This window comes from Periplaneta americana, chromosome 13 (assembly GCF_040183065.1).
Source record: "Periplaneta americana isolate PAMFEO1 chromosome 13, P.americana_PAMFEO1_priV1, whole genome shotgun sequence".
Lineage (NCBI taxonomy): Eukaryota > Metazoa > Arthropoda > Insecta > Blattodea > Blattidae > Periplaneta > Periplaneta americana.
The window spans coordinates 59089444-59103022 of record NC_091129.1 but is presented as its reverse complement, the minus strand read 5'-3'; the positions used below and the strand labels follow the sequence as shown (position 1 = coordinate 59103022).

The 13579-nt window shown below is 37.0% G+C and overlaps 1 protein-coding gene across 2 annotated transcripts in view; it reads right to left on the bottom strand.

The window, feature by feature from the left end:
- Actn (alpha actinin) overlaps positions 1-4845 on the bottom strand; it is a 173565-nt gene extending 168720 nt beyond the window's left edge. The window contains exon 1 of one of the 2 annotated variants that reach the window (XM_069843319.1): positions 4655-4845. In XM_069843319.1, coding sequence (XP_069699420.1) covers positions 4655-4771 — 117 coding nt within the window. In that variant the 5' untranslated portion in view covers positions 4772-4845. The remainder of the gene's footprint in view (positions 1-4654) is intronic. The other variant, XM_069843318.1, reaches the window with a different exon arrangement.
- Positions 4846-13579: the final 8734 nt, after the last annotated feature.

Genomic DNA, 13579 nt, shown 5'->3' with positions numbered 1-13579 from the left:
GATGTAGATGCTTTATATGAGGAAATGAGAGAACCCCTAGAAAAACCCCAACTACGACCTTGTCCGCCATAAGGCCTGACCGGGACTCGAACCCAGACTGTCTGCGTAACAGACTAAAGGTCAGGCTACTCGGCCACAGCAGCAGAGTACACGTTTCGTAGTTGCAAATATATAGAATTATTGCATTAATTTCCCTAGCAACAGTGGAAGCAAAAAACTGGTTCTATAGAATAGATTACCGGTGGTGCGCAGTCAAAATGATACATTAAATAATTTTGATGCAAATTTAATTAAGCGTATTAAATTAATATTTGTACAACTGCATATGCTGATAAATATCCTTATTTATGTATATCTGCCAATGAGTAAATATTATACAATAAGATAACAATATAAGTAAACATGATTGTTCCGTGTCTTGTCTCACAATGAAAATGATCTAGTTTGATGTTTGCTTACATAGGTTATCTCTGTATGTAATAGTCTACCCTTGGAACATGTGTACCGTGTTGGTCGAGAAAGAGAGGCAGAAAAATCATCAAAATTACCCAAATCATCAGAGAAACCATTTACTTGTACAACGTATTTCTGGAAGGTATAAAAAGAAGAACAGACTCATTACTACAGAGAGGACGTATCAGCACAGTCTAGTATATACAATCACAGTCTACTATATACAGTCACGAAGCTTGAGTTTTGAGGGTGCTAGAAACAATAGACTGTGCCGGTACTATTTTGCATTGCCTGTAATGAGGCGATATTAGCGATCCTAGTGGTGAGCAACTATCTAATGTTTGCATATTTACTACGTATTGAGCTTCGTGACTATATACTAGACTGTGATACAATCACGAAGCTTGAGTTTATGAGGGTACTAGGAACAATAGACTGTGCAAGTACTACTTCGCATTGTCTGTAATGAGGCGATAATAGCGATTCTAGTGGTTAGCAACTATCTATGGATGCATATTTACTACGTATTGACCTTCGTGACTGTATATCTGTGGTATCTGGATCAATTGATCGTAATTCTCTATGGCGGAAACCTAAAGCTGCGTGCGTATCCACGAAGCGAGGCCGCGGCAGCCTCACGGTTATGTTCTTTTGGTAGTGGAAATCGAGGCAGTAACATCGGGCTATGTGATGCCATCTTTATCAACGAACAGTCCACACGAAGCGAGTTAACCACTGCGAGACACCTTTGAACGCGATGGAAGTACTAGGTTATACTGAACAGTATAGAGCAGAACAGAAACTTGGCGCGGCCTTGAGTCCCCCACCTCCGCGCGCATGGCCGGCCGGCCAGCCGTGAAACCTCTTCTGCTCTATACTGTTCACCCAATAGTACGAGACTTCTTTTGCAGTCGCTAGATAGCAGCATAATGAAACTGATAAAAAGTTATCTTGAAAGTCCACTGAGCTGATCAATCTGTTATATGTGATCAGGGGTATCATGAACAAACACGTTCGTATAAACGTTACTCTTGATAATCTCAAAACCGATGGAGAAAAAAAAAAAACTTTCTCTAGAGACAGATTTCTATTTCACTAGATAGTGACCCAAATTAATCGTCTCATTTGACAAAAATCACATGCGTGGAGCTGCCTAATAATAATTTATAATAAGAGAGTAAAATCAGACTTTATCCGCGATAGGAAAGATTAGCGCCTCAGTCGAAGCAGAGGGTGACAATTTCCACTAGTGCAGAAAATCTGTTTACACCATTTTATAAATTATTGGTACCGGTATCTAAATTTCTGTACTCAGTACTTACTGAGTATGCGCAGTATGTTATAATCGGAACTTGGAAAATTCAGGTGACCCAAATTTTGTTTCTGGATCTGTACAGTGACTGTATATCGTTTTCAGTGAACTGTAATGTGTAATGCAATCTCATGGTTATTTTGTCCACCTTCAAGTATTCGAACCTCTGATCAGTTTCTTTCTTGTCTTTGTTAGAATTCTAATCATTACACAGACACGGAACAATCCCTGACTGTGTGGTCATCATGGCTCAAGGCCACTACTTGAGATAACACAAGGTAAACACAGAAAAAGAAACACGTGACAAATTGTAATGGAAATGAGAAAAGTCTCCCACTTGCCTGCTGGAGTCGTCCTGTTTCTTTATTGCAGCGTTTTTCAACTTTTTCAACATGTGACACACTGAATATGTTTTTTAAAATCCCGCGGCACACTCATATAGTTAAACCAGCGGTCGTCAGCGCAGAGCATCCTAGGGCTAGCATCTATTACCCGCGGAGAACACAGTACACCATGGTGCACTCGTAGATGCTAGCGGGTATGCTCTCTACCTCTTCCTGCTGCACAACGGTGCACACTCGACGGCTCCGCTTACCCTTTGCACATTTCAGAGAGTGCTGACGACCACTGGTCTAAACCAATGGTTTCCAACCAGAGGGAATTTTGAGAATTTTAGGAGGAAATGTGTTTACTGAATGCTGACTTGTCCTGCGTTCACAGAATGTTGACTATTGTGGACTCACTTTTTTCACTTTTATTTTTCCAATTTTTGCTACGACAACCTTTATTATTTACTTTCCCTCGCGGCACAGCGGATCATTTGCCGGTTGAAAATGGCGAAGGGCTATTAATGGAGAAAAATTTGTTCCGGCACTGGGAATCGAACCCAGGACCCCTCAGCTTGCCGCGCTGAGTGCTCTTAATCAACTGAGCTATGCCAGGATCCGATCCACATCGCCGACCGAACTCTCCTTCGTATAGTCAATGGCCTTACAATGGCGAAGGGCGATGACTTTTTAGAAGTTGTTAGGAGTCCTTGGCATGGTTTCTAAGGAAGGAAGTAAAGATAGGTTCATGTCGTAGATTAACGGATCGGAAGAACCCTATCCCTGAATAGGAGGACTGCAGGCTAAATTTCTTGCTCACACCTAAATTCGTGCCTGAATGTAGCACACTGGACTCGTATGAGAGGTATACAAGTGCGTGTGGGTTTGTCCCAACCTTTACCTGTAATGCGTTCTAAACTGTAATTGCCTCCTGGCAATAAAACCGTGGTCCGTGGGATTTGTAACTAGAAACTCTACCACCAATATTACCCTCTCAATTTTTTTTTAAATTCTATCCATTTAACAATCTCATCTTCAATTACTAAGTCCTTCCTGTGAAATTTAAATGCATCTACTGTATAGCACATTTCATTCATTAAAGACAACACAAAGAATAAACTAGATCCTAATATCAGATAAACTAGATCCTAGTATGTAGCCTATCTGAAGACTATTTCTACGGCATAAAAATAGGCCTTTCTTCGAAATGATTTAGATCAAATGTTGTCTGCTTCTGAAATTAATTTCGAGTACGAAGTTAAAATTTCAGGTGGGTTTTAGACGAGAGACCATGGACGACCAACTTGTGTATTTTTCAGCTTTTCGTAACGTATGAATGAAATTTCGATTCTATTCTTCTTTTTTATGTAGTATCACAATGGACTAGATCCTTTAACACGATTATTAGAAATTTATAATATCAGACCTCAATAATCAGGAAGACAATGACGGAGAAGTTATGCAAGAATTAATTTTGAAACAACATGAGATATCTGCATGAACGATAGAATTAATATAGATTCTGAAGGCTAGTAATATCAGCCCTAAGTATTTTAGCTCCAATGGTTCAATTGTACTGCCTTTTAATATTAAACATTTTTTTCCCGATTCGAGCAACAGAGACTGCCGCAGGTCACATGGCCTGCATAGACATAGGTTTATGAAGTAGGAAACCTGGGTGAGGGAAAGATCAGTAATATTTGCCTTTTGAGAAAAATTGTGCAAAAAATGTTACTGCACTTAAAAAGTCTGTCATCGGAAGGATATGGACACGCGAACGTCGGATTTAAAAGCAAGCACTTGACCAACAAGGTCAAAATTTTATATAATGAGTATATATTTGAAATTATGAAAGTACGTGGCTTATAATTTATAGTAATTTTAGGACCAACGTTTATGAAAATGTTACTTCCAAGTAACTCCATTCTCAAATTAAATACCGGTAATACAATCTCTTAATTTGAACAGACTTTCTTTCACATGAAGTCCTCCATACTTCAAATAACTGCGTGTGCATTACGATAAAATTTATTACCTACAATACATTCTCAGGAACCAACCATCTCAAATATCGAAAATTTCCTGTACAGTAGACGCGATTAACCAGTCGTTTGAGCAGCAAACAGTCTATAAAGTACGAAATATCCTTCCTCTGCGGACTACCTCTACGTACAGAATTTAAATACTGTACTTCTCACAACACTTTATTCAGAAATATTTAAGCAACTTTTGATTTGAAATTTGGATATCAGCTGAACGAACTGGTTCTAACGGCGGCGCATTATGAATGTATTTCACAGACCAATGCTTAATACTGAAAAATTGCAGTAATAGTTTAAGTTACACGATTCTTAAAATTAATCTTGATTTCTCGATTACAGCACCCTACAACTTTACAGACTTCCCAGGTATAATTCTTGATACCCTACATTAGGACATCATACACCATAACAAATGTATATTCCATTCAAGCAGACAGTGCCAAGAGCGTAACAAACTTTAAGGACGATTTCCTTTGAGAATCACTAGGTGTTACACCCCTTTTGGAGCCTTCATTACATACCTTCTTCTGTTGTTTCTCCCATGCTGGATCGAGTAGTCCTTCTCGTTCCCATTCTTCTTCTGGTTCCATGTAACCGTCCCCATACTGATCTATATTATTCATGGCGTGATCGGTCATCGTTAATTCAATTTAATGATTCTCAGTGATCGAAAGGTCCCTTCCACATTCTGTTACAAAATGAGGAACAGTAAGTCTTCAAACTAAAGATTGTTAACGTCACTGAACACAACCTTGGTAAACAAGACTTGCCCATATTCCTGACAAGGCCGTCATTATCAGTTTCAATTCTTCAAAACCCGACAATGCTGCTGATAACACTTCACAAACCATTCGTTGTACACGTTACGAAATATCATATTAAGTTAATCACATATTGGTACGCTTAATGACTTACTTTATTTAGCCCACTGATTTTCTTTACAATTTAAAGTGTATTGGGCAATTGTGAGACAAGATGTGATTATGAACCAATGGGTAAAGATAATTGAAGCCAATTTTAAATTATATTTTAAAACAGTCTACAGGCCCATAAACTTTTGGATTTGTTCCAGATTAAGTGTTGGAATAAGCATAAAATCAACGTGATGACAAGACGTACACTGCAACACGTTACAGCGTGAAACAGACTGATGCAGGAATAACCTACCCATCCCACATTGGTGACGATGCTCGCCACTGATCTATGTATTTAATCATCCTATGGCTGGTGTGAACAAACAATTCTAACCGATGTAATGAAAATACTGTACTTTGAAAATTTATAAATTATAATGGCGCCGATTAAGAGAAATGTATGAAGTAATTGAAGACACTTTCTCATCCTCTCAAATATCACTGAATTATAAGCCTGTTATTTAAGGATGAAGTGTGGGAGAGTTCTGCTAAAGAATAGATCGGCTCGTATTACTGTGAAGACTATATCCGCCGCTATCCCATAGTATTTTTTTTAAATCAATAATAAATGTTAAAGATGTGAGACGTCAACTTCTAACACGGAATAAATTCATTGAACAAACAAAACACTATGCACTGCAATTCGTAATGCAACAGATGAGGCGACTCGAATGCAGGACTCAAAAGTTTGCAAATTTTATAATTTTCGGAGCATCATAAAAATTCATCCTATTATTTTGCGTGGAATACTGCAGATAAAGAATGACGATATAGATTTACTGTCATCAAGAACATGCACATTACACATCAGTTAGGCCTAATGGCGGTTCTGTCGCATTTCTGTTTTCTAGGTACTCGCCTTAAAAATAGGCTGTAAGTACTATTCATGTTAGGTAGTCCTTATGTTTTAAGTTTAAAAAATACAGCTTTTATTTTACATAACTAGCCCTTATTATAATGTGTATGCTTATAATTTAGCTTTCTCTTTCCATTTCTTCTTTATTTTATATAAAAAAAGTTCCTTTCTTTCAGCGATCTACAGTACAGGAGGCAAGACAGACCTGTCCTGTGGTATGGAGGAGGAAGATAGGTTTTAGTCTGAGATGAACTTCCGTGTAATATTAACCACCATGAAATAAACACACACACTCTCTCTCTCTCTCTGATAGCTCAATCTTAACCCTATCGTACAGCTCACATGCCAAGTCTCTCCTTCCTATCTGTACATAATTTCCTATATTATGGGTATAAGCTACTCTTAAACATAGCCTTATTCCATCATTTTCTGGACACGGCAATAGTATATGCACAGCGTCTCCTTTTTCTCTGCAGAACATGATTTACATCCTTTTTGATATTTCCCTTATGTTCCTTAATATTCTAATCGTCACAATGCTAAACCCATTCGTTCCTCCCTGAAGTAAACTCTTATTTATTCTTCTTGTGCTCGTAAGATGTTCATTTGTCTGTAACCACTTAACGATTATTAAGCTGTTTAAATTATTCCAGATTTAGTACCTCGCTATCTCATTACTCTAATTTATTATTTTACATATTAAATTTATATTCACTGAGTCGATTTTTGTCATTTTAGTAAGTTATTTTACGACGCTTTGTTAACATCTTAGGTTATTTAGCGTCTGAATGAGATGAAGATGATAATGCCAGTGAAATGAGCCCGGGGTCCAGCACCGATAGTTACCTAGCATTTGCTCGTAATGAGTTGAGGGAAAACCCCGAAAAAACCTCAACCAGAAATCGAACCCGGGCCACCTGGTTTCGCGGCCAGACACGCTGTTATTCCACATATCCAGTTTAGGTCTAATCTTGCTTACATTGTATTCTAATTCTCTTAGCCAATTAGACTTCATTTTCTCCGCGAGCATATATTTATACATTAATTCTGCATCATCTTCCCCTTTCTCCATAATATACATTAAATATTTAATTTTCATAATGAAAATAGCCCTCATGCTACTACCCATACCCATTTCAAGTCTGGCCATCAAATTTACAGAAATTCAATGGAATACCTAAATATTTTTTACAAAATAAAATGACAATACACTCACTGCAAGCATATATCTACTTGATGCTTTCCCAAACTATGTTAATTTTTCGAAGAAAATTCTGTAGAAATCGATTTGAATTCCAGCGGTTTTCAAAACACTTTGGAGGCACAATTTTGTAGATAATTTCTCAGACATACATTTTCGAAGACACATATCTACATCGCTTCATATTTCGTCGCTTTGTATCAAGAAATTAAGAAAATCGCTAGGACCGATTCTATGTATTTTTAAACATAAATACATAATAAACAAGACACTTCATGTGTAACATTCGCGGATGAATTGACTTGCAGGGGCTGAATAAAAATTTTGTCCAGCAGTTTAGGAAAAAGTGCTATTACAGACAGATGGGCACGACGAATAGGCTAACACAGTTTTAGTACGGTATGTTAAATGCAAGAAAAAAGTATTATTTCCGTAAATATCTCGAAACAGATTTTTTGTCGCATATTACAATATTTATTGTAATCTGAAAACAATGTTACAATCGTTTAGTACGCCACGGTTTTTGCACGACAGATGTTTCCGAAGGTATCATTAATTACTTCGCACAATTCCTAAAAAACCCAAATCGATGATACAGGCATTTTTCAAATTTATACTGTGGTGCTGAATCCAAATAAAATGATCAACGACGAGCTTACGTTAAGTCTGATTTTCAACTGTTCAGACAAATTTCTTGAGCTGGTCCAACAATTGTTTGCCCTTCAAGACAAACAACATAATCAAAACTACACATTCTGTACAAGTGTGGAAACATAACGGACATACCTGCTGCAGGTCGAAACACTTCTTAATTCCACATTAAATTATTTTCCGCCTTCCTAACAAAACATACACCGTTTTGGATGGGAGGGAAGTGACTGTACGACGAGCGACGTCACCATTCAGCGATGTGTGACGCCACCGACGCCGCTACAGAAGGAGGCGTACCCAAAAATAGGGAGAAGCCGGCAGGACGGGCGGTCGTGACTGAGATTTCAAGAAGAAGCGGACCCGCCCACTACAAGAATGCGAAAATGAGGGCCATTTCTAGCTTCTGCAGCCAGAAACAAAAACGTTTCTTCATGGCGCTATATAGACACATACATACAAAACAAACATAGAAAAATATATTGATATGGAAAGTCCATTTAAATCTAAGGATAGTATCGAGAAAAATGTGTGTGAACGGGGAGGGGAGGGAGACGGAAGACATTTCGAAACAATCACGCGGCAGAGAAGAGGCTCTAGCTACAGATGCAGCAGGCTGGAGTTTGATATTCTTAGGGAAAGGACGTGTTACTTGTCTCGTGTCTGTCCTCTGTGCCTCGACCGAGGATCAGACTTTCTAGCCCTCTGGACCAGTATACTACGGTTTTCCTAGTTGAAGTGTTTGCTGTACTAGCTTGCACTCAGAAAACTAAGGAGATCATGTAAAGATAAGAATATCTACACATGTTCTGAAAGTCAGGTTGCTCTGGCTAAATCAACTGCTCACAGAGTAGGATCGAACTGTTCGAAGAATGTAGAATTACGCTGGAAATTATCTCCAGAAATAATAGTATACACTTCTTTTGGGTCCTAGACATATAATGAACAATCCAATATATTGGCCAGACATGGAAGTTTCATTTAATGCTATGGTCCGAAACCTTTTGTCGGAATCCATAGGTGTAGTCGGAGTTGCTAGATGTCCCGATTTTCATATAAAATCCCGAGTCCCGCTTCGATTAGAGGCGAGACGCAAAAAGTCCCTCCATTAGAAAATTAACATTACTTGTATAATTTTATCGTACCCAGTAACCATTTTCTTCTAGGCCTAAATAATTACATTAAATGTAAATTAATTTTCTTCACAATGTAGATTTGCACACTAGCAAAAAACTGACATTCTGGCAAGTGTAAGGTTTGTGACAACGAATTCTGTGGTGAATATGTTATTTCTGAACATTTAAAAAAAAGACTTAATCAAAAATGCATGGCACAGAGAAAAAAAAAAGTTGTTGAAATCCTCAAGTCCAGTGGTAAATATGTATATAAGCTCTGGAAGTGTATACTGTATGTTAAATGATGTGTTTGGAGCAGTAATATGTTAAGTCACAAAATAAATATAAATTTAGCTATCAATACCTTTTTTGTCACTGTAATCAATTAATAAACAGTGAAATTTAAATATTTTGTCACATGTGATGCCATTTTTTGGAATTTATGCTGTATAATTAACAGCTGGGGAAATCTATGAGACAGAACTACAATTAAGTCAGTAAGTTAATAATTTGGCATAACATATTACCACAAGCCTTTCAGAAAGACGCCAGAGAAACGTGATGTTAGCTACGCCAAGATAAATATTGTTTTGTACTTGGAAACCTTATCTTAAATATATTTTCAGTTTTAATTAAAATTGCAAACGAGCGTTGAGGGACTTCCGCCGATTTTGGAATAGACACCGATGCACTTAGGTTATAGGTTAGGTTAGTTTAGGCTTTTATTGTCCCGTGAAGATGAAGGTGAAAGCTATTGAGTGTGATTTTTTTTGTTCGGTGTCTATTCCAAAATCGGCGGAAGTCCCTCAACGCTCGTTTCACCGTTTCTTCAACTGCATGTAAAAGGATAATTTTCTATTTATTTTTTGTATACATACATGAAAATGTCAACTCTGTCCATATTCATATCACTCTTCTTTTAAGACAGACAGAACTTAAGTAGGTACTGTATATGACGGAAAAAGGATGTCCCTCCTCTAAAATCTGGCAATCCTGAGTGTACTGTACAATTAAACAACTTGAGGGGTTTACTGGGAGCCTGGAGATCTACACAGCTATGAGATGGACTAGAAAAAAGACCGGACTTAACTGAAAAACTCCTAGCCATAGAAAGCAGTTAGATGAGAAATAGAACTTGTGACCAGATACCGGTACCGTCATATGAATAAGTACCTACATAAATTATACTGGGTCTCGCAGAGAATCCAACTTATAGGAAATACTGGATGGATTTTGATTCATCACTCTATATTCTGTTGATTTGTCCAGATTTAAACTATATAAGGCAACCTTGGGAAACACATTTTGTCTCCAGAGGAGATTCAGGAAATCAAACCCAGCAGCATCATGAAGCTGGGTCATCCAGTGCGGTCTCCAAACATGATTTCTACTTATATTTTACGAGGCACACAATGGACCTTGTGCCTAAGCACTTTAGTACTGTAGTTGTTTATACCCTTAGTAAGTAGTATTAGAAAAATAGAAATATTAGTCTTGTGTACCGGTGGATTTGTACAATGCTGAACGCACAACCAGGTAGCTCTGCTAATTATGACTGGCTTATATCGCTAATAAATTTTAGCAGTGGTGGTGGTGGTGGTGGTGGTGGTGGTGGTGGTGGTGACGACGAAGAAGAATGAACGTGAACAAATCGGCGAACGAAAATATAAAGTCGGGTTAACTGGTTCGTCGCCAAACAAATATGTACTAACAAAATTAAATTATATTCCGTTTTTGTGTCCCTTTAAAATCACCATATATTGAAGAATTAATTAAAACGAAAATATTTCATATATTGGAATTATTAAAAACAGTTGCAATATAAATTGTCCGCACTACCATTTTCAAAGCAGTCAATCTACAGTGTCATCAATTATTCAAAATTCGATTTTGCACATTTAGCAAGTATGCAAAAATACCTCGCGAGGAAGGCAGTGGTATTCAGCTATAAGAATTTTACAATACGCGTCTCAGTTTTAACAGATGAATAATACTGTCACAATCCGAGTTTTCTTCTCATTTCAATTGTCATCTTGTGTGCAAGTAACACAAGTACTGCTCCAGTTTTAAATTTAGAAACTTAGAATTCCTCTAAGGCATGGGAGAGAAAATATGGTTTCAACATATGCGCAAAACTATTCTCCACCCACTCAAACTTCGTGGCGGCAACATAGTACAAGAAGGCTGCATATTATGCAAACCTCAAATAAAACAAACCCGTACAATTTCTTTTTAGATTTGAAAATAGCCCAAAAATGTTTTGTCACCGCAGTAATGATAAAGAAATAATTAATAAATATTAACATATAGGCTAATGCTTTTTAACTTTCGGACCAACAAGGAAAAATTTTCAAGTGCAAGATAATTATACACATTTAATCTGCGTTAGAAACAGAAGTGCCCGCAGGTTTCCATCTCAGTAGGGCACAACATTTTCTCGAAACCCATGATCTTCATTTTCAGGAGTAACATTTTATGCTGATTATATCTCTCCCGATCTAAAACGAAAACAACGCGCACATGGAAATATGCATCTCGACGTGATCACAATATGTTTTACAATACGTACTGTTCTTTTGGTGTCAGTTATACAAAACAATTCAACTGTAAAATTCAATTATTATTGATTTCACTAATACATAAAAAGCTGTAACTGTCGCATTTGGCTCGCATTATAGCCTGCAATCTAGCTTTTATTTATTTCTTCCTGTAATCACTACCGCTTTCCATTGACAAAGAATACCATGATACAATAAATATAGAGTAAATGCCTTGACGTTTAATGAAACATATTTTTGTTGTTACCAGTCAAAAATAACGAATTGAAATAGATTGAAACACACAATATAACGTAACGTCAAGAAGATATGAATTAAAGTCATGGTCCATACGGCATGATGCCTGAAAATAGCTATTGATCCTTTGAGTGTTGCAATTGTTAGATCTCTTAAAATATCTTTATGAAGGCCAAAAGATTTACAGAAGTCTACTAGGAACCAGGGTATGGTCCCACGGGCTCCTATCATTAGTCCCATAATGACAATGAATTCCAGATGATATTAGTCCTTATAGAAATTGATTAAGGTTCATATATATTCCTTTTTTTCTCGTTACTTCTTCTGACTGATGTTCATGCGATTCGAATCTCACGGTAGGGTTTATGATGTAACCTTCAAGAGAGGTAGGTTTAAAAGCAATTATGTCGATTCTTCGATTACTACCCTCACTGAATATGCCGTGTACTTCCTCATATACTGAATAACCTTTGTTACTTAAGGCAGTTGCTATTATAGATCTTACTGTATGATGCCGCGTATTTCGTAGAAGTTCACAGTTTGGACAGGCACCCAGGACATGGACTTTATATTGAAACAATGGGAACTGTCCGTCTGGGTAATAGGAATATGACTAAAAAAAATTATACATCTCAAACCTGCACTATTGCATTCTACTGGTTATAATAATGTAGTAACATAGGGATATTGCATCATCACATTTATAGGCCTACACTTCACAACTTTATGAAATTCTGCCAGGTTATATAGAGAAGACCAGTCTACCGTATTTGTGCAGTCCTCTCCTACTCTTTTTGATTGACCCAGTGACCGACCTCTGACACAAAAATGTATATTCATGAATTATCAGACGATAATTGAATATCTTGACCATTATTGCTTTTTATAAGAAGGAAGACTCAAGGTGTTACGATTTTATTCATTATGATTTAGTTGCAAGAGTGACTAGATGAGTGGGTGACAGGACAAAGAATGATTGGTTACGTAAATTGTTTCTCGACACTCTTAAAAATCAACTCCCATGTGGATGTATTATTATTCATTATATTATTATTTCTGCTAACGAACTATACAAGCTACGAGGAGGCATGGAGCAAATTTAATATGAAATGGCAATGGCAGGAGAAACTACTAGCAAAGCTTACAGTTACAATGAGGTGCAGACAAAATCATCTGGTAGGTTCATTTATCCAAAATAATAAAACATAACTAGTATTAGTTTGAGTTAGTATAGTCTTGAATTGTTGGTGCACTCTAAATTCAATGTTGTTCGATGTTTTTACAGTGTGGAAAGAACGATTTCGTTTTCACCTACGTGAGGCAACAAATTGCTTCAGTCAACTGGATTTGTAACAAAAGCCAACATTTGAATGACCTACTGTCCTGTACAAGTACTTCTTTATAAATTTTATCTGTTATAACTAGTAACTTACTCATTGTTTGAAGTTTCTTACATTTAAGAGTGTTTTGTCAAGTACAAACATGTGAAACCTATGACAACAAATTTTCATTCTTGTAATGGATACAATTTCACGTTGCTAAGTAACGTATATATGCAAAAGCGAGTTTAAACTTTACCCATCTTCCGTGGACGGCGCAAGAAGAATAGAAATGAGGAGTATTGATTATAGAAACAAGTAATGTAGAAAGGAGAAAAATGTTGATGATAGAAACAAGTAATGTAAGAAGGGAGACAAAATGGAACAGAAGGAGATATTTAGGTAGGTTTAGTTTAGGTGAACCTTTATTTTAAGACTCAAACTACATGGACTAATTAATGAAGGTAAGATGACAATAATGATAATGGAGTAATGGTGGAATGACAATAATGATAATGGAGTAATGGTGGAATGAAAGTTTCACGAAACATCATACCTATGATTGAGGTTCTAGCTGATAGGCCTACATATTCTATCA